The 24074-nt window shown below is 45.7% G+C and overlaps 1 protein-coding gene across 1 annotated transcript in view; it reads left to right on the top strand.

The window, feature by feature from the left end:
* Positions 1-2839: 2839 nt before the first annotated feature.
* Positions 2840-24074, top strand: part of BCL11B (B-cell CLL/lymphoma 11B) — an 87435-nt gene continuing 66200 nt past the window's right edge. The window contains exons 1-4 of the mRNA XM_019472451.1: positions 2840-3091; positions 3532-3693; positions 6387-6798; positions 11891-12259. Of these exons, the coding sequence (XP_019327996.1) occupies positions 2840-3091; positions 3532-3693; positions 6387-6798; positions 11891-12259 (1195 nt within the window). The remainder of the gene's footprint in view (positions 3092-3531; positions 3694-6386; positions 6799-11890; positions 12260-24074) is intronic.

Genomic DNA, 24074 nt, shown 5'->3' with positions numbered 1-24074 from the left:
TCAGAGCTCCTCTCTTTCTTTGTTACCGGTGATAAATTTCTGTTTGTAAGATTTCCTTGGGAATCAAGATATATATGTGTATATAATTTTTCCATCTCCTGTGAGATTTTTTTTCTTTTCGTAGCGGAGGGTTGTAGGGGGACAGTTCGGGTCCCGAAATTTCAATTTCTTTCGCTCTGTCTTTTCCTTTTTTCTTTTTTTTTTTGGTGTGCGCCTGTATTTTTTAACCCGTTCCTCCTTCCTCTCCCCCCCCCGCCCCCCCCCCCCCCCCCCCCCGCCCATCAGCTGGTGGAACACAAATGAAGATGCATCTGGTGTTCAGCTCTTTCTGGGGGGGTTGTTTTTAATTCATTGTTATTTTGGAGTCAGATTTGCATCACCATAAAAGGTGGATTCCCCCCCTCCTCCTCAACTCCCTCCCCTTCGTTAATTGCATTTTTGTTTTTAACCATCCGGTTTGGAAAATGCGTTTCCCTTTTTTGTTGGTGGCTTCTTAATTTTTTTCCATTTTTAATTTTTTTTTTAAGAAAATGCATCAACAATCTAACCCCTCTAAATCGCCCTGTGCAGTTTCTCCCACTTCTTTTCTGTCTCAGTTGCGAGGAGATGTGGGGTGTTGAAAGGGGATGTGCGGAAAATCTGGTTTGTTGCGCACGTCTGAATTTGTTTAAAGGGGTGAAACATTTCTTTTCTCGCTGCTGTTGCTGCTGGGGGGGGAGGTGGGGTGGAGAAGAGAGCCAGGTAGGTTTGTTCTTCCAATTTGATCTCCTTTTCTGATCGCTTTACTTGAAAGTAAATAATGAGGCAGGAGAGCATTAAAAGGTGCCGAGGAGCTGCGTGTACAATGGGTTTAGCGGGGAGGCTGGGGAGGAATGGAGAGCAGAGCGGTACGCAGCTTCCCTCCCTCCCCTCTTGTATTTATCTATCTCTCCATCCTGAGGAAGCTGGCGGAGAAATCTGGCTGCATACTGAACAGTGGCAGAAAAAAATGAAGGTATCCAGGGAGCGCAGGCATTTCAGCGCACAGGCGCTGAGCCTCAGCTGCAGGCTTGCAGGAGGGGGGTTTCGCAATCCCCGCACTCCTCGGGAAGGTGTCATTCGTGGGGGAAAAGCAGCCGGGGAGACTGTCCTCTGCAAGGGGGAGTTCAGAAAGTAGCGGGCAACGGAATGGGAAACCAGAACACTTACAACAAGATAAAGCCGACCCCAAGCCAAGCCCCCAAAGCCGGGATGAATTGATACTGTTTTCTGAAATCTTGCATTTATGTCGTGTTTAGCTTGGTCTTCCCCCCCCACCCCGGTCTCTCTCTCTCTCTCCCTTTTTGGCATCTGTCAGGAGAGTTGCATTTCAGGATGGATTGGAGGTCTGTGCCAGGCAAGGAAAGAGAGATTGGGAGAGAGATGGGAGGGGAGAGAGGGAGAGAAGGGTTTTCTGACACTGCTCAGCTGGAGTTTATTGGGTTTCATGCTCTTGGTGTTCAGAGAAACGTTTAGATCCTGAGTGTAAGACAAACAAACAAACACAAAAAGCAGAGAGGCTGCAACGTAGTTGTGCTCCAGAGTTGCAGCGTCTCATTAGCACAGTGGTTTTTAAGACTGCAAAACGGAGTGGCCTGTTTGTCCTTGCCAGGCTCACCCAGGCAGCCTTGTAACGGATGCATGTGCAGGACAAAAAGAGGGGAAACACATGGAGAGAAAAGAGCAGCTCTGGACCTTTCTTCAGTGGTGGTGGACAGAACAAACTTGGTAGCTGAGCTCACTTGGGTGGACAAAGCAAAAGAGGCGATTATGTAGAGAAGAGGAGGCTGAGCTGTTGAGCTGCTCTGTGCAAAGAAACGTTATTTTGGTTTGATTCAAATTGCTGATTTTCCAGCTTAAGATCTTCTTTTTTTAACTTGAGAAATCTGTTTTCAAACTAGCCCTGCATTTTGCATTTGAAGGAAATGTGAAAGGCGAGAGCATGTGAAAAGCTCGGTGATAGCAGTTCTGCAGAAGGCGGCAAAGCAAGAACATTTCTGTAGAGCAGCAGCAAAGATTGGGAGGGAAAGGCACAGTAAAATCACACAATTCCAGGTAGAGAGCCAGGTTTCCCAAGGAGGGTCTTCAGTACCTGGTCAACAGGTTCCCTAGGAAGAGTAATAATTTCCTTTATTGCTTTGTATTTGTACGTAGTAATTAAAAATAATAATTTAAAAAACACAATTTTTTGCATGTCAAAGTTTAGCAAATTGCTTCAAGGAGCTTCTCTTAAAATGCATTTAGATTTAGTGCAATTAATGCACTTTTTCCTACAGAAAAAAACCCACACCAATGTAATCAACTCTAATACAATGTAAGCTGTGACTGAAGAATTAGAGAGGAAATTATTATTATTTTGGAGATGGCTGATTTTTTCATAATACCCGCATAGTTGTGCACAGAAAACATGCTTTTAAAAGACATTACATGTGTTAGCTTTAAATAGGACAGGGGACAAAAAAAAGGCTGTGTGCTGTCGACTTCCAGGTTGCCGTTCATTTGAATATATTTGTACTGGACTTACAAGACTAAAAAAAATACTGGCATGTTTTCATAGTTTCTGATCTTTTAAAATATTTTTAAAAACTGGTGCAGGGTGACTAGATTGTGGATCTAGGTTGTTTCGTCGTTTTTGACTGATGTGCTCAATGGCTTTAATAGATGTACAACGGGTGAGAAATCATTTTGCATTTTTTTGCTGGTCGGCAGATGCAGAGCATATTTTGTCAGGCTTATTTAAATATTGAGAAATAAAAGTCTTCAAGATTCTACAACCTGGCTGCCTTTAATAGGAATGGTTGGAGCCCTCGTCTTGCGCAAAATGTATGTTTCTCTGCAGAACAAAGGGTTGTCTTGTGACATATTTGACAATAATTATGACTTAGAGGAGTGTGCGCTCGTAGAAGTAGTACAAATTATTGATATCAGTTACCGACTTCAGTTGACACCTCTTCAGCGGCTCTTCCCGGGGCTGAGCTTGCTGCTAGCAAATCTTTGCCCTTACAAAATGCCTCGCACGAGACTTTTGCTTCTCTTTCACATTTTCTACCTGGATTGCTTCGCGCTCTGTGGTGTTTGTTGATGGAAAATACGTTCCAAAATAAACTTCGCTGGCTTTTTCAGTTGCCTCGCAAGCCTGCCTTGTGCCCCCGGCTGCAAGTGGCGGGTGTTGACGACTGGGGGGAGCTCATAGCCTGTGTCATGGCAGGGATGGCTCCGGCCCTGCCGGCGCGGCTGGCTGGGGTGGTCTCCCCCCGGAAAAAACAACCGCCGGCTCAGGCGGTTTAACGTTGCTGCAAAATGTTTTCAGTGTAAAGTTGTACTATTGATTTTCATGCGAAGATCTATACAGCGCTAGCGGAGAGGGGCTGTGAGCAAGACAAATCTATTTTTAGCTAAATCACGGCTGATTAATTGCTTCAGGAGGACAGGCGTTTTTAATTAAAATTAGTTTTTAACAATGCCTTTCATTGTCAACATACAATGTTTAAATTCTCAATTCGTTGTTGTCAGATAGCGATCGGGGTAATGATACCTGTACATGAGCGAGTCTCTGTGCGTGGGGGGGAAAAACCCACGGAGATCCGTTTGTTTGTTCCAATGGATGTAAAAACACAGAGCGAGGAAGCTGGAGTTCTAGAAGAAGGTGTGTACAGCAATAAAGCAGACATACACGTACATAATTTGGCGTTGATTACATGTCAGAAAGCCACATGTATCCCTGTCGAGAGGATTTGATATTAGATAGTTTACCGTACTTTGATCCTCAGGTCCCTACAGCAAAAAATCTGCAGTTCCTGCAAATGAAAATAAGCATTTTTTTTTTTTCTAGAGAAATAAACACAAAATCACATCAGTAGAAGTTGCTGCTGAGAGCTCACAGGCTGCTCTGCTGGGCTTGTGCTGTTCTCTGCTGCAGTCGGCTTGCGCATCGTGGACGGACTTTAGCGGGACGCTTTCTTGCCCAAACATATAATTTTGTGACATACACACGGGAAGCTTTGATCAGTTATTTCACCCAACCTGAGAAATTCATCAAGTTATGGTATTGTTAACATAACACAAGCGTCTTATTTTTAGGGCGCAATATGTGGATGGAGGTTATCCCGTGACAGGAAAGCGCGCTTTATTCTAACCTGAAAGAGAAGTAAATTAAGTCAGACAAAAGATCAGGGCTGTCATCAGCTGTACAAAAACCCTTCACTCTTGGGTAGAGAGGGCCAGCAATTTGTCTGATGATTTCTCTACTTCATTTAATGTTTGAATCGAGCTAGTTGGAAGCATATAGACAGCAGCCACCTCGTTTAACAGACTGGTAAGCTGAAAAGCACAGTGCCCGGGCCGCTGATGGTGCTAGTGTTCCCCAGCCACGGGGAAGAACTTTCCTTCTCCCCTCCTGAATCCTCAAACTTCGCTGGTTGTGGCTTTCCTTCCATTCCATCACTGTTAACTTTTACCAAGCGAAACAACGATCCCCCTCTCCTCCTCCCCGTCGCCTCTGCCTACCCAGCGCATACACACCCACGCTCCCCTTCCTCCCGCTCCCTCCTCTGCCTCCCACCCGTCCCACTCCCCCAGGATGAAACCTGGTTGAAAAGTCTCCCCGCGGAGACCTGCTACTCCAAAATGGCTCTCCGTCTCCTCGCCAGAGCATTTCCTCCTTTTTGGTTGCAGTTCGGTTTCTCCAGGGTTGTGTTGCAGTTGTCTGTTGAATTTGGTCTCCCCTTGGTAGCCTCCAGGGAAAGCACGCGGAAAAATAGACGGGGGCTGGGGGTTACCGCCTGCTTTAAAGTTAGCGATACTGTAGAAGCGCTTGGTGAAGCATCAGTATTGGCTGTAGACGGATTTATACACATGTATCTTTTTAACGAGGGAGGGAAAAGACATCAATAACTGTGTGCATTGATAAATGCGTGATTCATTCAGCTGCTCTTACTACAGCACCTTCCTCTCTCGTGTTTATTTACTTTCTTAAAATGTATCTGGGCAGGCTGCACACCATTCCTCGGCACCCACTGTTACAGCCTCAGAGGCAGTTGTGTGTTCAGCTCCTGAACATCAGTTAAATTTGCTTGCTGTCTGCCCTCCCTCCCGAAAAGCTGTTGCTTGCTCGGTAGTGTAGACCCTTGCTGGAGCTTTAAGTAGCAGCTTCTTTTTTTTTTTCTTTTTCCAAAGGATATATAAAAAATGCCTAAAGCAGGCTATTCGAAAGCAAATTAAAGCAGAGGGACACACTTCATGCGTTGCAGGCACGCGCCAGTAGAAGGGGGTTAGAAGAATATCATCATTTTACTGGCAAAAGTGACACCAGATCGGGGATTTGATTAATGGTGCAGCATTCACAGGGACTCGGTTCTGTATTTTTGACATATGCAAGTCTTTTGTGTAGTTGCCTCAGTGCAAGAAATTCCTTTTTTTTTTTCCTGGAGCAGCTGATAATTTGTGTGTGTGCTGGATATGCCCAAGGTACTTTCCAAAGACTAAGCACTAGACAGCACAGTATAAAAAAGGAATCCAAAGTTAAGGGAGAGGAAAAAAACACACTGGTTTACTTAACTTTTTTATGACCCCTTTTACTAAGCCACTGGAAGAAGCCATAAATTCGCTGAATGTTATAATGAATATGCTTCAATGAAAGTAAAAAAAAAAGGCTTAAGAAAATTGTATATGAGCAACAGTGTGCCATACACAATTGAGAAACACAGTCTCTTTTGAGCATGATATTTAAGAAAAGAACAGAGCTGTTGTGTGTTTAATACATGTTCAAAACTAATTACTTAAATTTGATCATGCCTTTTAAATCCTTGGGTAAGAATCTGTTCTTCCAATATCCTTTTCTACGCCAGTTAAAAGCCTGTACCCAAATACTGCTCCTTCTCCTTTTGTGGCACCGAGCGTTCCTTTCTCTCCTTGGTTGTCGTTGAGTTTTAAATAAAACAAATGTATTCACTGGGGAACAAAGAATGCTTTTATATCACATCATCACATCCCATTTTATCTGCGGAGATTTACAGCTTCTGCAGTCTATAGAATAGCCTATGCATTTTCTGCTCTCAAAAGCAGTAAATATTTTTTTATGAACGTATAGTTTACTTAAGAAGAGACACGCCACTCCCTTCTTTAACACTGTACATAGTTTCTGATGAAATAACATCTGACAAGTGTTGGAGATTCATGCAGATCCTTGGATATTCTTGGCTTTTGTTCTGTTTGGGTCCGGCGTGGTTATTGTGTTATTTTCCTTCTTCTTTTCCCTAAACCCTGACGCGTTGCCCGGCTCTTTGTGGCGGTGCTTGGGCTTGCTCCGTCTCAGGTGTGTGCAGAGGGTTAAACTGCTTTCTGAGAGATTCGGGCTACTTCTGCAAAAGGTGCCTGATGTACCGGCGTTGCAGGAGAGTCCTCTAACTCACAGATGTGCGTGGGGCTTGCTAAGGCATTGGAGGAAAACAGGTTATTTCCCTCCACCCTCCCTCCACCGCTGGGTCCCGGTCCCCTTGCTGTCGGTACCCAGCGGGGGCGGCTTGGTGGGCTGTGCTGGGGCGGTGGGCTCCATCCTGCTGCTGCAGGCAGGTGTCAGTGGCCAGCCTGCCCCGGCCACCACCACCCCGCCGTACGGTGCTGCTGTCTGGCACGCGGGGACGGCGGGCTGGAGCGTGGCAGCGGATGACGGGACGGCGGCGGCTCGGCAGCTGCACCGGGGCCACGCACGGCACGGCGGAGGTTCTCCACTGCTCTGGCTGCCTTTGTGCACTTTGCACATGCCTGAGAGTCGCTCGGAAAGTAAGGCAGAGCTGCAGGCCCCTGTGTTTCTGGGACTTCCCGATCAAGTTGCCTCTTTCGGCCATCTCATCCTCAGACTTTTATTTAAAAAAATATAAAATACTCTGAACAATTGTTTTTTGGTCCTCAGAAAAATTAAAAATTGATGGCAGATAAGCAGTGCCTAGTACCGCTGAGTGTAATGCTGATGCAATATGTAGGCATAAGCTCAACTCTGCACCTTGCAGCTGCAGGGAGCTGCAGGGAGGCTCTGAAAACAGGTTATTGATAAACTTCGACGGCGAGAAGCCGCGTCACCCGCTTTAAGCAGCGTTAGTCTTTGTGCAGCAAGGATCCTGACATCGATCTCGGCGATAACCCAGCTAGAGAGCGTGTGATCCGAGCTGTTTCCGTTAAGCGTGTTGATGTTACAGTAAATGTGACATGTGGGTGTTGATTGAAGGGACATCATTTTCAGGCCTGCTTTGGGCCAACACCCTGAAAAGCAAGTCACTTCTTTGTGCTCGCTCTCCAACTAGGCTGAGCTCTTTCTGGATGTGCCTTCAAAACAGCAGTGACTGTGTGCGGAGAACAGCACGCTCGGTGCGCTGCGGCACGCTTGTGGGAGGCTTCCCGTGCCTGGGCGCCAGGAGCTGTGGCCCCATGGCAGATCCCAGGCAGGCCCAGCTCGTCCCAGAGTTGGCTGGCCCCTGGGGTAGCCTGTGCTTCGCCCCCCAGGTGGGCACAAGGGTGGGCAGTGGCTGCAGTGGGGTGCTGGGACAGGCAGGGCACCCACCCACCATCTGCAGCGAAGGCACTGGCAGCACTCGCCTTAACCCTCCCGTTATCGATCTGTGCAGAAACCAACTGCGGAGGGGAGGTTTCACACGCAACGCTTTGGCCCGGCACCAAACTGATCCCTCTTCCCCCTTTCTCTGCCTCCTTTTGATACAGCGGGACGGGAAAAATAGGGAAGACAATAGGTTGGCAACTTTCAGATGCCTTCTTACCTTGGTTCTGCAGTGCAAAAAAAATACAAGAAAATAAATTACTGCTGCCTGGACCCAGCCTTATGTAAACCCCGTGAACAAGGATCCACGGTTTTGTCTTTAGAGGCCTTGGAAATGATTTTTGGTAACGCAGTCTTTTTCACTATTAGTGGGTACAATTTTGAGACATCTGACAGGCAGAAAGTAGGTAGCATGCGCATTTGCTTTAATACTGGGCATGAGAGTATTGTTTGCATGGGGCACATATGCTCTAATGATGTCACCACGCCTAAGCAGGAGCGCTGGCGGTTTTGCGACAGTGCCGCTATGGAATTAAGGAGTTTGTCCACTGTATTTTGGCGTGCTAGGCAGCCAAAGAGCTTGGAGGTGCTGCTTAGAGTCCAGCCAGCAAGTGTAATGCTTTTCAAAGTAAAGCAAATGATTTAGATTGTCCAGTTGCATTAATTTCATGAAGCCATTGGATAACAATGGTGTCACTCACGTCCCCATAGATAGCTCACGTCCCTGACTCGCTGTGCTCCCTCGGCAGGCAATGCCAAGGCAATCCTCTTTGGAGGAATCTCTGGGTGCAGGGAAAATGCCGGGCACACCTTAACACACCTGGAAGAACCAGAGCACGAGTCCTGGCTGGAAATAGCTCGTTTGCATTTTTTTTTCCTTTTCCCACGTAAGGGAGATGAGATGTTTTCCATTCTCCTTTTTTGTGTGGCTTGATTTTTCCTTCTTTAAAAAAAAAATTAATTAATTTTAAATAAATACTTGCGAGGAAACACCCTCCTCCCCCCAAACCCAGCTACCAACAAACAGCAATAAAACCACAGAGTTAAATTCAAATAATATGAAGCGACTCATTTGAAACCCACAGACACAAGTGGAGTCAGAACTTTAGATTGAGACTGGCCTAAATTGCCCCACTGGTATTAAAGGACTCCTTAAACAGCCAAAGATCTTGGCTGTTGTATTAACCAGGCATGACCTGATGCGTTATGGGCTGGACTTGCAGGCTTTTTTCTCTTTTCCTTTGTGGGTTTTAAATCTCTCCTGTAATATTACTTGAATGTAGGTTTTTAATGGCTTAATTGAGTTGTCAATAGGAAGCCTTTTTTTTTTATTCCAAGTAAAAAAAAAAAGCAAATTGACGTGGATAAAATGCATGTGAAGATCTACTCAGTATTTTGTTTTTCATTCTTTTATGTCTGTTTTCCACATCCCGAATAAGGGGATGTAATATAGCTTCTGCATTGTTGGGTGTACGGCTGGTGTCATGCTTGATGATTTATTAAGCTCAAATCAGAAATAGAGTCGAGTAAAAAAAATCTTTTGATAGTTTGAAACCCAATTACTACTGATCATGAGGGCTCGGCGTACCAAGAAAACGAAAAGCTGATTTTCGGTAATGTGACGACTGCCAAAATACGAAGGAATACCAGATGTTATTTTTAAAAAGTGCCATTGCAGAGTCCTTGGAAAGAGAGAGTGAGCGAGTGTAAGTGAATAGGCATATGTGGATTTAACTAATATTCAAATGAAGTGTAGAACTGAAAAGAAAGAATTCGCAACAGTTTAGCTGTTTAAACCTCCTTTATGTTTCCACAGACGCCTGGTCAGGACCCTTATCAAACATAGCAGTTTTGCTACGTTTTCTGAAGAGCACAATTTAAATAGCAGGAAAAAAAACCCCCAAAACCTCACGCCAAAAAGATAATAAAGTTGAGATCCGTGCTTTTCTTTTTGTTTGTTATATATATATAAAAATGCCAAAATTCAGCCTTTGTAATTTGAGAGACAGACTTTAATCTGAAGGCTTTACAGGAATGTTAGGTGAAACTACTAACAAACATTTTCCCCCTCTGCCACCTTTTTTCCTTACGACCCTTGGTTCAGTTCCTGTTTTCGTGTTGTCTTTTCCAGCTCTTTGTCCCATCTCCCGCGTGTGTATCTGCGTGCCTGTGTGTGCCTCTGTGTGTGGGGTTTTTTTTTTTTAATATTTTGACACTCTGCTCCCCCTTAATAGGAATTCTTCCTAGAAATAGCACGCACATTTCTAAAGGACCCTTTTCACAGTCCTTTTCTTTTGGCTCTAAAATGATGTATATGTAATTGGTAATTAAAGGTGCAAGCTCTCTTCAATATAAACAATATTGCTCAATGTTAGATCATTAAAGGGAACCGCAGTACTAAATAATTACCTTTTGCATCATGACACACTGTTCGCAGGCACCCGCTCCCTTCCCAGCAGTCCCTGTTCAGCGCAGGGTTATGGTTACATTTTCACTAAGGCAAGGAGGCATCTTTTCATGACATAAATTGGTGAATTAATTACATAGTGTTGTCTTCAAACTCCTTTTAAACTTAGATTAAGGGGAAAAAGGTAATTAATGGTTTTCAGAACAAGTATTGTGCTGTGTGTTTGGTAAGCTTGGTGTGAGTTAGGAAACCAAAGCCTTCCCGTGCCCATCGTCCGCTCCAGCAGGATGGTCCGTGCTCGGGCACTTCTCTGGGGTCCCAGTCCTTTTCCTGCTGCCGCTGGTGCTGCTGCTGTTAGTGAGCTCTGATGCAACTTGTAACACAGCTGGTAGATACACCGATCAATTATTTATTCTGCAAGGCGAAAATGGGGGCAATTCTTTTTCTAAACTGCCTTTTTCAAGGCTCAACCATTTTTGTTGTCAGGTAATACATTTCACCTTCTGCCTCTTGTCCCTTTCCTATGTGTTTTTTTTGCAATTTGGTGAAGAGTGGGACAAAACTCCTTTTATTTTCGGCCAGGAGGAGAATCCAGATCTGGATTATAACATATGTTTATCTCAGTCTCACTTCTTTGAGATATTTGTGTGACTTGCTTTCCCCAGAAAATCCATAAGCAAACCGCTTGGGCTAATAGAGAACATTTTTCCTCTTATTCCTTTAATCCTGATTCGATTAGAGGTCTCACTCGCTGATTTACATACTGTTAGTTCCTCTGTTTTGTTTAGCCCAAATCCTATAGTACTTGCAGAGGCAAAACAGCCTTATGCAAAAGTCAGTGGAAATTTTGCCCGAGTAAAGACCAAGGTTTGTATGATTTGGCAGTTACACAGCAGAAAAAGAGAAAAACCAAAAAACACATTTTGCCCCCAAAAGGGATTGTGATCCATAATTATTTTATAATATAAGAATTATCTCCGAAACACCCATTAAAAATGCACTATGTTTTATTAATTGTGAAATGAGAAGTTACTTATTTCTTAGAAACTGATGCAGGTCACTCAGAAATGTTTTCGCAGTCTTTGGGGGTAATGGTATGAAATCCATCACATCCGTCGGCAAGTTTTAAACAAAAAACTTTTATTAACCTATATAGCAACTGCAGGGGTATTTGACATCAGGAAAATGAGTGGAAGATTTCAGGCTCAGCCAATATTCCAGTATGTTAAATAAGTGCCTTATTCTCTTTTCCACTGTACACACTTTTGAAACCCCTTAACTTTTCATGAGACCGAATCCTGATTACCTTACTCTTGCAAACATTTTGCTGTAGTTCGTGCTAATGGGTGGTCGTTTAACCTTGCCGGTATCTCTGTAATGGGACAAGGTGGTATTAATTTTGTACGCCACGTGGAGCCTGATCCGGCTTGTTTGGAGCACGCAAGCACTTTTTCCCCCTCTCTCTGAAATAGGAGGAGACATTCGGGTGCATAGGATTTGCTGGATGTGGCCTTGGCCAGATGGCTGGGAGATATGGTGGGAATGAGAAGGTGGGATAAAAAGAGAGGAACTATTTCAGAAAGTGACTTGGGGCTTGAACATTTGCAAAATGGCTCTTTGCTGATATCCTTGCAGAGCTGGCAGCAGTGGGAAGGAGCTGTCAGGAAAGCTATGCCAGGTCAGCCTTTCCATTTTGTTTCAGGCAGGCTTGGTTGCAAAATATATTGAAATCATTCTGGGAGAGCAGAAAAGCTGAAAAATAAAAGAAAGATCTAATCAGGCTTGGCTTCTTTGGGGAGGTGGGGGGAGGCTGGGCCTCTTGTGATGCATCCTTCAGAGTCTGTGAACATTCAAAGCAATCTCTTTCTCTTCTTCCCTCGTCCCTTTCCTCCCTCTTTCTCCTTGTCCATGTAAAGCAGAGGCTGACCATGTGGAACCGGCACTCGCCGACGAGGATGAGAGCCTGGCAATAACAGAGCCAGGCGGCATCAGCATCGCCGCAGGCGGGACAGACCCCGACTTGTTAACCTGTGGACAGTGTCAGATGAACTTCCCGCTGGGAGACATCTTGGTTTTTATAGAGCACAAGAGAAAACAGTGCAATGGCACTGGTGGTGCCTGCTATGAAAAGAGCATGGATAAGAGCAGCCCTCCCCCCTCCTCACGCGCCGAGCTCAGGAAAGTGTCAGAGCCAGTGGAAATCGGGATCCAAGTCACACCCGATGAAGAAGACCGTCTTCTCACGCCTACAAAAGGAATTTGCCCCAAGCAGGAGAACATTGCAGGTACAGCATGTTTTACACTCAATCAACTGCCTAGGTAATCTTTTAACGAGAGCCCTCTAGAAAGTGCCATGAAACAGAGGCTTCAATAACAGGTCTTTATAGGAGCCATCAGTCTGGAGGATCCTCATGGCTACCCGGGGCTCAGCAGGGCTGTCCACCCCACGTTTAATTCAGTGTAGCTATCTGCGCAGGGCCAGCTCCCAGAGAGACAAGCCTCTTGATCCCCCGGGAGAGCCAAGGCGCAGCCTGTACACATAGGAAAAAGCAGAAAGTTGGGGTCAGAAACCATTTCAGGAGCGTCCTTAAGCAGGTAGCGGTGGCGGAGGGATAGGGGCCTTTGGTGAGATGCTCAGTTCAGTCCAGTTCAGATTCCCTTTGTCACATGCAGACCCACTAGGAAGGACCAAATCTCGACCTCCCTGAAGTCAGTGGAAAAATCTTCCCACTGACTGCAGTGGAAACAAGATTTGTCTGTGAGGGCTAAAGCCGGGGTTCATTAAGTCCTTGCCTTGTTCCTTCCGCTGGGGTAGATGTCAGCTTCCTGGTCTGCATTGCTGCCTGTGCTGCCTGTCCTGGGTCCCTGCAGATGGCTGGAGTTGGGTGGGTGACACCTCCGTTCACATGCACGCCCCAAATGGGGCTTTTGAATGAAGAGACAAGAGCACAGGCTGGCCTGGGTGAGGAAATTGTAGGCATTTCTTTTTCTAAAACTCTCATATGTGGTGCAGTTAACATTTACTCAGAGGATCTCCCCTGCTCAGAGGTGGGCAGGCGGGCGATGGTATCCCCCTGGGCGAGCTGCTGTGCAGCAGTTCCTGCAGAGCACCCGGCGTGGGGCTGCATCCGTTGTGCAGAGCATTTCTCCCCTCTGCAGCAGTGTGTTCCTCTGCAGTGGTGAAAGGACGGCTCCACTCCTTGCTAGTGAGTAGGGGTTTTATGTTACACAGCAGGATCTCCCCTCAAACGGGCCTTTTTTGTTCAAATGGACTGTATCCCATACAGAAGACCAGCGGCAATTTGTCTTTGCTGCCACTATGCCAATTTCTCTAGGAATTGTCCTATGGGATCAGATCTGATGGCCTGTAGTAGAGATGTTCCCATGAGGGGATCCCCAGAAGACTTGTGAGAGGCTCCTATCTTTACAATTGAAGCTTAAGAGATTCCTGCTTTTAGCATTGGAGGTCTCTGAGTCAGTCCCCAGTGTCTCTAACGGGCTTGGCCATCATATAAATGAGGATGTGGGCTTTGAACTGCTGCAGTCTTCAGATCTCCAGATGATCTTCCTCTTAGGAGAGGGCATATGCGACCCATTGACTACCTTGTTGTCTTCTAGGAATCTTTTTTGGGAGGAGTCACCATCTTGGCATGGGGCAGCTGGTAGCTTTGGGGGCATTAGCAGTGGCAGCCTGTGCTGTAGCATTGTAAACAACCCTACTGTAAGACCTGACCCCATCCTTTCCTCAACCTTTTTCAGCTTTCCCCATCCTTTTTCAGCTTTCCCCATCCTTTTTCAACTTTCCCCATCCTTTTGCAGTTGTGAATGCATTTCTTGGCAGAGATGACTACCTCATGGTATAGCAGCTTTGAGAGGTAGATTTCCTTCCCATTTGGTGGGAGCAGAAGAGAAGTATTCCTTCCAGGACCTTTTCCTCCAGTCTGCTGAAGGCCTCCTGAATGGTGCCGAGCACGCTCAACAGCTGTTGACCTCTGTGCAAGCTGATGGTGCTCAGCCCCTTGCAGAGGGTGCCCAGTGCTTAGTAAGGTTGGTCCAGGAGACCTACGCTGTAGTTGCAGTCCAGATCTCATCTCTTACTAATCTGTGCCCAAGTTCAGTCCATAATGAAATACTTCAATGGCTATACCCAGTGCAGAGGGTGCCGTCCCATCCCAGCTTCTGGGGGTCAGCATCAATATAACTAATGCTTTTGCCTTGCAGAAAGTCTGCTGGGGGAGGGGGTGAAGGGGATGTTCACATGTGGAAAAGGCATTAAAAAAAATTAAAAGCCAATCTGGAGCACCTAATCTCTTTCATACTAAACTGAATATCAAATGAAAATATGTAGGAAAGATTTTGAATTGAGAAAAATAAAAGGGTTTATCATTTGACTGGCATTTTCTCAGCAGCGCACGGAGATAGGGACATCCACTAAATAGTGCAATAATAATGCTTTCTCAATTAGGAGCCCAGCTCCGAGATAAAAAGGTGCAGTGTCCTTCCATGTTTTTTTTAATAGCAGATAGTTTTCAATAGTAGGATAAAAGCCTCACATTACAGCCATGGAGGGTAGCCATGAAAAACCCACAGAAGACATTCACTGGAAAGGCTTTAGTGGGATATACCAAACCCCTTATTTATATTTCAATAGAAAGGCTTTCTGCATTAGCCAAGAAAATCAGAATCTGCATTTAACATTAAAGGTATTTCCCAGTGAGCGGCTGTAGAGCATTGTTGTTAGATTTGTTAAAAAAAGAGACTAAATACGATTTCATAAAAGGGAAACTTAATCTCTAAGGCAGCTTTCTCCCACCCGGCCACCCCCTCCCTTTATTTTTTTATTTTTTTGGTAATAATGCATGAGCCTACAGTATTTTTACTTTATATGTGACGAAAGATATTCTTAGCCTTTCTGTACAGAGACAGGAAGAATGAATTTCTTTATTCCACCAAGAAATATGTAAAATAATCCCTTAGAAGTATGGGGAGATATGTTTGTTCAAAGCATTTAAAATGTTATTTTAATCAAAGGCACAAAACACTCTACATGCTGTGTCAGCTAAAGGAGACCATTACATTTTAACAGCAAATCGTGCTCTTTTTATTAAATAAAAAAGCAAAAAAGATTAAAGAATAAAAAAACTTCAGTGGCTCAAATGTATAAAGTAATTTAATATGGTGGAAGCATTAATTATTTTAGCTTAATTGAATTCTGAGGACTGCAGTAGTTGCATTTTTGTAGACAAGCTCTGTTTATTATTTCTTTGTGTAGATTAACAGTAAAGGAAACATAGATAACTTTCAGTTATTTATTGTAAAATAAATGTGTCAATTCATGTGTAAAGCAAGCTGTTCAAAGATAATTGAGTCTTTATATTTGAAGAGGGAAACCAGAAATCACCCACTCGCCACTCTGGCTCCCTGAAATATGCTGCCACCACTGCTGCCCTCAAATAGGTTTCAGCTCCTCTCCTTGATCTTGTGTTATTTTAGTAGACCTTCTTATTTGGTCAAAATGATTTGTGTGGCCTTCTGTGGTGTGATTAAACCGCCAAACCTTACAGATTCCCATGGCTGAGCGTAGCGAGGGTACATCAAGCGCTGAGCTTGGCTCTGCCGTTGCACCTCTCTTCCCTCTGGGTGTGAGGATGTTGGGATGCAGCACCGTGTGGAGCGTTCACCCTCGCACAGGGTGCTCCAGAGTCCTGAGTTCTTTCCTTCTCTCTTTCTTTTTGCCTTTCTTTCTTTCTTTCTTGGTAACTCTGCTTGGTCTGGTCACTGAATGCCTCTTGACCGTGTAACAGACCTTGTGCCGCTTCGAGGGAGGCAGGTAGAGCTCAGGAGTCTGCAAGAATTTGCATGCATGCAATGCAGATCTCCAGCTGACATTTCTAGATATCAATAAAGACAAAGGCACCTTTATGTCCGCAATCAGCTTTTAAAGACCTTTTGATAATGAAGTCTATCATGTTTCCCTGATTGATAACTTGCAAATCCATGCTTTTCAAGGCACTTTCACTTAGTTACCACTGTCCGTAAGGTGTGTGGTGGCATGTTAGCTGGCACTGGGGGGAAGTAACTTGCTTAGCAGCAGTTTTTCCTGTAAAGGTTTTTTTTTTCAAATTGGCTATGCTGTTTGAAAATCAGTTCTGCTTCTCGTACAGAGGGTGTGATAGTATCGAATAGATGTACCAGATTGTCGCACAGCAAAACACAGCCAGGCCAATGAGTTGGCTAGAAGTTATCAGTCACGGCTTCTTTCACTTCACCGCTGTCAGGTATTTTGGAAAAAATTAGACCACGGTTGTATTTTATACCTCTTTTTATCTTTCATATTTATCAGATCTTGGGCATAACTGGGTGACCTGTCCTGGCTGCAAAAAGGCCCTGGGGAGGTGGCTCCCGCTGTCCTTTGACTGATGGTATCTCCTGTCCTCCTCATGGCCCTGCTGGGCTCGCGGGCCACCAGGCTGTTCTTCAACATGGCTCTCTGAAATGATCCAGATTAAAGAAAAAGCACCAGTTGGCTTGTTTTTAATGCTGGGTGGTTTCAGAGAACCCTGGCAGAGGAGGGAGTCTTGGTGGGGCAGGCACCGCTTGGACCAGACTTTCTCCAGCTTCACTGGCTGGTCTGCATGCTCCAGGCAGCGTACCCTCATGGACAGAGAACGACACCAGCAGCAGAGGTTCATTAAGACAGCGTAGTTAATTTCTGCAAAGACGGTGCTAGGAAAGGGGAGGGGGTTGTTTGGAATTCCTCGTTCATCCTGTCCCGGCCGCCAGTGCTGGGCTCCATACATTATGTACTTGAACTAGATGTGCATCATGAAAAAAGGCTCCCTGTCAGAGGCAGGATTTAACTGCAACCCCTGCTCCATGAATGTTCATTTCAGGCTTTTGAATGGTAAAACTGCCAGTGAGAGAAACTAAATAACTCACATGTGCTGGAAGCCAGAGATAAACACCGCCGCAGGTTGCCATGAAATAGGCTATTTGATATATTTAGAATTGTTATTTTTCTCCAAATTAAGATTAGTTAAATCCATGTGTGTTGTGTGAGTGATTGTTAACTCAATGGCATGGATTATCCTTTTTTCAAATCATGACAGCTAATTATTATTGCTGTCTACCCTGAGACATTCACTTACAATGTACCATTATGGACCCGCGCACCCATATTAACTGTAGGACTCAGACAGCCATCGTGATGACTTCACACGTGAGGGGAGGAAAATGCGAGCTGAAACAACCCGAGGCCTGTGGCAGCGATGTTGGGCAGGTTGGGAAGAGGTGTCCTGAGCGGCACTGAGCCGTCATGGGGCACGGAGACCATCCCCTTCCCGAGGCCACTGTGGCACTGGGTCCTGCTGCCAGCATCTCCCCAGGGCAGTGGGTCTTGCAGGAGTGGCTTGTCAAAGCCAGGCCAGGAAAAACACTACGTGGGGAAGAAGAGGCTTCCAGAAGTGTGTGGTAACAGAGCCTGAGAAACTCGTGTTGCAGCTGAAATCCTTTTCGTGAGGCTTTTCCAGGCTTGTTTCTTCCCTCGCGTCTGCCAGGCTTTTCCTGAGTGCAGAGGAGTTACCTGGCCTCCTCCTTCTCCTCCTCTGCAGCTTCACCAGCTATTTAGCAACGTGTTTTGCTAATTGGTGTGGCTGAGCAGCATGGGGGACACACACACGGAAGGTGTCAGCCACAGCTCTGCTGACAGCAGGGTTAACAAGCAAACCTCCTTCCCCTGAGGACCTCGGCTGAGGTCCTGACTTGGGTTGCGGAGAGAGAAACAAGCCGGGTGATCTCACCCAGAGCCCTGCTTGTGCCCAGGGCAGGATGGAGGGCACATCAGGGGAGCCTGGCTCTCCTCTGGGGGACAGGGCACCCCTAGCCCACAGGAGGGGCCTCCAGTGGCAGCTGCTCTCCCCTGGCTCACTGCAGCTTCAAGGATGATAAGGGGCTGCTGAAACGTTGACGGCTTGAAGTTTTAAGGCTGCCGGTGAGGTCAGGTGGAGGCTCCCCAGGTGATGTGATCTCCCCTTTAGGGGGCTCTTAGGGGGGCTGGTGCGGAGGGCATCCTGTGGCGGCTTGGCAGCCCCCCATCCTCGGCATGCCCCCCCCAGCTGGCAGTGAGGGACGGCAGGGCTGCGGCTGCTTGGCGCTGCACAGCGTCTCTCGCCAAGGCACTGGTAAGCACCCTGCTAATCCCAGCAAGAGTTAAAGGTGAGAAACCTGCCGATTACGAAACCCTTTCTTCCCCTTGCTTGAACTCCACCGCACCCATGTGGCGGGGCTCCAGCGCCCTCTGCTCAGTCCCGCTCTGGGGGCCACCGGCCGCCCTCTCCCCACTGCCGTCTCAGCTTGCCTCCCAGCTGTGTCCTGCCTGGGGTCTGGCCCCGCCAGGCACCGAGGCCTTCCCAGCATCCCCGAGAGTCAAGTGAGAAATTAATTGCACAGAGTTTTAAAAGCAGACTAAAAAAACCGCTGAGGAATATGCCCTCGATTCTCCCTGCTGGTTTTAGCTTTTTGTTTTGTTCCTGTCACCATCCTGTTTTTCAAAGTTATTTTCTGCACCCTGTATGTGGTTATCTGGAGTCCCACGAGGCCGGGACGGCAGGTGCCAGTGCTGGAGGAGCGGTGGGGGGTCCGGCTCACCCCACTCCACCCCAGTTTCACCTGGGGTAACTCCCCTGAAACCAGCAGTGCCATGCCAGATCGATTGGGCGGTGCAAGCGGGGACCTGCCCCCAAATGCATGGGGTGCTGAACTGCGAAACGGGAGCTTGCTGCTGTTATTTTCTCTCTAATCTCTTTTAGTTACAGTCATCTTCGGTTTTACGTGTGGCAATGCTAGGTAAAACCTTTCCAACAGAGGTGCCATTTTGCTGGCTGGTGAGAGGGGATTTAAGAAGATCATTCAGTACACGTGGCCAGAGTCTTCTTGCTCCAGGGTGGATGCGTATCGGGAGTCACTCCTAAGGAGCAAAACTTGCTTGTTTGTGCCAGCTTGGCACTTCTGTTACCCTTTTTTAATTCAGTGGAAGGACTCTGGACTTACTCAGAGGTAGAGCCCAGTCAAAATGTCACCCAACAAAGTGTTTTTATGCCTTTATTTGGGCCCTCTTGTGAAATTACTTGGGCCATGTGTGGGAGACCAGAAACCGTGTGTATCTCTCTGATTATTATTAGCGTGGAAAGATTGGTAGATTTTTTAGACAACACTAATGGTAAATGATGAAAAGGCTGGTCAGCCAGTCATTACTCATTTTTGTTGACAACTTTGCGAGCAACTGTTAGGAGCAAAGTAAAAGTAGTGCCCAACCATGCTATAGACTGCTTTGGCATTTGTCTGGATGTGACTAACAGCAATAGGCTTGTGCTCAGTGGAGTACTGACTGCAAGAAAGGAGTTTGTGTGTGCTCGCAGGGGAATTTTGCACTGGGATGTAGCCGAAGGAAAGCCGGTTGCGTGGAAGTACTGTAAAACAGAAAAGCTCCCATATAGATAGAAAAAGTTGCTGTTCCTCTCTGACAGTGAATAAATACATAAAGGCATAGAAATGGTTCCTTTGCTTCAGCAGGACAGAAGTGCTGCTATAGCATGAGGCTGCCTCCCTTCATGTCTTTTCCATAGATTGTTTTTCTTTCTCAGCCTGTGTTTGAACTGCGCTGCCTATACACACAGTGACCAAATCGGCTGTGACATAAAGGTTGAACCTTTCTAGGGTTTTTTGGAGATTGGAACATTTTTCTATCATAACTGGAGAAAAAAACCCTGTGAAGTAATCATACTTTCTGTACAAGAAAGGCTTGGATTTCTATGTCATGTCACATAACTTCAAAGGGCATAGATTTGGAGCTGAGTTTCAGCGCTGGCTTCGATGGTCGAGTGGGAAGATGGGAGCCCGGAGGGTGAGAAATAGAGGGAGGTCAGGTATAGAAATAAAACTGTGTTTCTCAGTGGACAACCCTGGAAGCCCGGAGAAACTGGGTAGCTCTCGGCTTGGGAGATGCGCGTGCTCGCTCCGAGGAGAGCATCCTTTTCAGCATGGTTCCTTCTCGCCGTTCCCTCCCACCCTCCAAATGGTAATTGGTGGGCCGTGCAGTAGAAATGTTATAAAAAAAAAAAAAAGAAAAAGTGGGTGGGTGGGGTATCTAGGGATTTGGTGTCTAAGCTCAGGAGTTAAGCCGGAAATCCCAGAGATGTAATGAAAACAAAACGGACTTTTCACTCGCGCTGTGGCATTCTGGCAGTGAGAACGCTTTCGTGAGCCAATGTTTTCATTGTAGGTTTTCTCGAGAGAAGTAGTGGAAACGAATCGTTAACCCCTTAACAGGAATGAATGTGGTTGCTGCAGCGGGGAGAGGAGAGCCGTCTTGGCTCCTAGTTGCCACGTTGGAGAGCTTGGGGGTGTGTGTATATTTGTGTGTAGTGGGGAAGGTGGGGTAGATACCGCTTGTAAGGAGTTTAATAATCTAAATGGCAGATGTGAAGTGGTTACTTAGCGGTTGCTGTTTTTTCCTCTTTGCATGTATGCCTTTGCAGAAAGATCCGAGCGCGATGAGCACAAACCACTGTTAAGCCCAACAGCTTTTAAATTCACTCGCTCTTCTGGCATTTGGTAGCATATTTCTTGAGTGAGAAAAGGGGGACACTGCTCACCGGTCCCTCGACAGGGTCATAAAAGCTGCAGATGGAAAAGACCTACCAAGTAGCAGAACGCAGTTTTCTTGGAAAGTGGAAGTACAGGATGCGTGTCTGTCGCAGGCCTGTTATGTATATAGCTTTAAATGTCCAGCAGCCTTGGACAGCGTTCAGCCTTACAGGAGTAAACCCCTTCATTAAAAAGAAGGGAGTTTAGGGAGGAAGGGAGGTGGGAGTGATTAATTTGATTTACCTTAACAGCCACTTTTGGTGAAGAGATTGTGTATCCCTGTCCTCCATGCTCTCATTAGGCTGCATTTTATTTCGGTATTTTATTTCACCTTTTGATCACAGCTGGCACTTACCATATTTCTCTCTCTACTCTTACTAGGGTATTTTATCTGCACGTATTCTTGCAAGCGGTATAGAGCATCAGCCCCCTGCTCTAGCTAAAGAGCATCTCATCTACCCTTTAGCATCTCGGAAGAGCAATTAAAATCTTTATACACCTTCTTCCAGCTGCCCTAGATCCTCCGGACCAGCCCTTGCATGCAGGTTGTGGGACTCTTGGTGCTGTGCAGACTTTGGATGTAATTGCATAGCTGCTGCAAGGGGCTGTGTCTCTGCAGCTGACCTTGCTCAGCGCATCTGGCCTCTGAATAGATGTTTGCCTTCTTTCTTCCCACTTTGACAGCTCCCCCCGCTCCGCACTCCAGCCCCTCACTCTGCCCCAGCCCACTCCTTGTCTGCTCATGCTGGGAAAGCACCGCGGCGGCAAGGTATTTGTCGCTGAAACTGCCTTGGCAATGAGCAGGGGCTGAGGAGAGTGTCGGTTCTCCCGTGCGCCGCTGTTTGAAGAGGGGAAAAATCAGAAAGAAAAGAGATGCTGCTGAATAAATGGTGGTTCTACATGTTTTTTATACCATGCTGCTTTCGTAATGGTCATTTAAACAAGGTGGAGTGGTGGGGGAGGAGAGAACAAGATGAGACTGCAGACAGGGATTAAACAGCACTCTTCTTCTTTTAAGACATTTATTATTTTCAGAGTCAAGCCTGTAGCCAGCTAATGTAACTGTAAAAGTCTCCTTTGAATTATTGGCGAGGCGCTCTGAAGTCTTCTATTATTGCTGATGTACTTGCACGCAGGCAAAATCCAGATTTGAATTTAGCACCTACTTGTTTTATTTTCTTTATTAAACCAACTCCCGGCTCATTTTTTCCTTTCAATACCCGCTTTTCGTTTCCCGTTTTCTAGAGTGCCCTATTACTAGCTCATAAAAAGAGTTAGAAACTGAAGGGAAGTTTCCTGACCAAGAAGGAATTTTTGTTTTGGCCTTTTTTTTTTTTTTCCCCTATGGCTTGGCCCGGAGCCAACCTGTCTTTCAACAAGTAGAGAGCCATTCCAAGTTGAAATTTATAGAGCAGAGTCCAGGTTCAAGGGCTGAAGCCCGCCAACAGCTCCAGCCTCTTTGTTACTGATTAATTCTGCAAGCGGTTCAGCTGGTTTGCTCACTTCTGCCTGCTCTTCACAGCACTGCAGCGCTTCCGAGCCGGCTGCCGCTGCTTCCCCCTCCCCTGCTTTTCAGCATTGCTTTCACCCCTCTCTGTACAGCATCCCCCCCCCAATTCATTTTAACCCCATGCAGTCCAAGCGGCACCGAGTCGACTTTACGGTAAAATTATAAAAAATCCTTTCCCTCCGCTTTTATTTTCTCCTTTCTTTTTTTCTTTTCCCTACAGCTAATTTTAAACGTCTGGAGCTTCCCGTTTCACTTCAGCTCATATTAACGATTGCTTCTTGGCATCGTTTGGAACCCAAGTTCCCGGGTTTTAATTCGTTTGCTCAAACACATGCAACAGGGCAAAATAGTTTCTTTCAGCTTTACCTGCAAAGGATGTTTCCCATCTCAGCGAGGGGGTTTCCCTCGTGGAGGGATTTGAAAGGCAGAAGTTTTCAAGTGGTCTCAATATGGGGGCCCCACAAGCGTGAGTGTGGGAGTTGAGGGGGAGAAAGAGCAAGAAGAAAAAAGGAGAGAAAAAACCCAACAGGAGTTTGGGAAAGTACCTTGAAACGAGGATGGTCCCAATCCTGCAACAAACTGGATGTCAAAGCATAACCTTATTGACGTCAATGGGGGTTTTGCCATTGGCTTTAGTGAAGGCAGGATTTCGTCCTTAGCCTGCGCTGAGCTGTAGGTACGCCAACGGTCCTCTCGCAGTCAGCGGGATTACTGATGTGCAGAAAGTTAAGCATGTCTGTAAGCGTTGGCAGGATTAAGATCTGTGCTGGTATTTTCAGACCAAGTGAAATGCATGTGGGAGGTTTTTAAAGAAGAAAGTGCATGGGAGTTTTAAAAAAAGGAGAGTATAGCCGAGCCTGCCATTTTTAAGTGCCTTGGGGAAAAACTTGGGTTGCTATTAAAAATATCGGAGGATTAATGTGTTACTAATTGTGACACAATTAACTTCTTAAAAGTATTCGATTGTGGGTCCCAAGAAAATAAAAAGATGGGGATGAATAGCTAGAAATTCAGCCTGTGTTTCAGTTTAAACATTTCTTTTTTATTAATTAGAAATAAAAGCAAGCCTAGAGGTTCACTTTACCGTGCATCTTGGTTACTCTGCTCCTAGAAGTCTACTTTTGAGTAGGTTATTTAAAGAATTAGAAGAGGACGACAACAAAGAAAAGAAGCTCAAACCCAGTAGCTGTCTGAGACCCCTATATGTGGCTTTACCACAAAGCTCTTAAATTCTTGTTTAAACATTTCTCCAGAGCTGTTACTCAGGAAATAAAAATGTGTGCTATTTGTCTATAGCAGATTAAAAGTTTACCTTTAATGTGACAGCTTCTCAAATCTAGTGTCGGAAACATGCCTCTATTTTATGGTATTATGAAACAGGTCTAGAGCAGAAACAATATATTTAACTAAGAGAGAACAAGATAGAATTTGTGGGTTTCTTTCGTTAATGGTTTATAACCAGAAACCTTTTCTGTGCCTGTCTCTGAAACTTTTGTGCCTGCAAGTGGCCAGCACATGTAAACCACACTTTGAAATTTAACAGTTTACCTTAAAAAATCTTAAGTTCAGCAAAATGGAACTTTTTCTTTTAGTCTACGGACAGCTTTTTGTAATGATCTGGCAGAGGAATCTAAAGTTGTTATTTTTCTCCAAAATATTCATAATTTCAGCAGTAGAAAACTGAAGCACACCCGAGCTCTGAGAAGGCGCTCTCACATCTGCCTCCGCCTGTGTGCCGATTCCCTGGGGTCCCATTTATAACAATCTAACAAGATAGAATCTGCCTTTGAGTATCAGTAAATATGGCTAAAGATCACAAAACTGTGCTCATAATTGTTCAAGACTAAAAGGCAGAATATAGTGTTTGATTAATGTTTATGGTACAGGGCCTTCTTGCAGAAAGAAGTTAAAACAGTAACCCCCAACCCCCCCTAAAAAACCCCTGA

Source organism: Aptenodytes forsteri, unplaced genomic scaffold, assembly GCF_000699145.1.
Source record: "Aptenodytes forsteri isolate BGI_AS27 unplaced genomic scaffold, ASM69914v1 Scaffold193, whole genome shotgun sequence".
Taxonomy (NCBI): domain Eukaryota; kingdom Metazoa; phylum Chordata; class Aves; order Sphenisciformes; family Spheniscidae; genus Aptenodytes; species Aptenodytes forsteri.
Note: the sequence above shows the minus strand (reverse complement) of the source record. Positions and strands in the feature narration are given on the sequence as shown.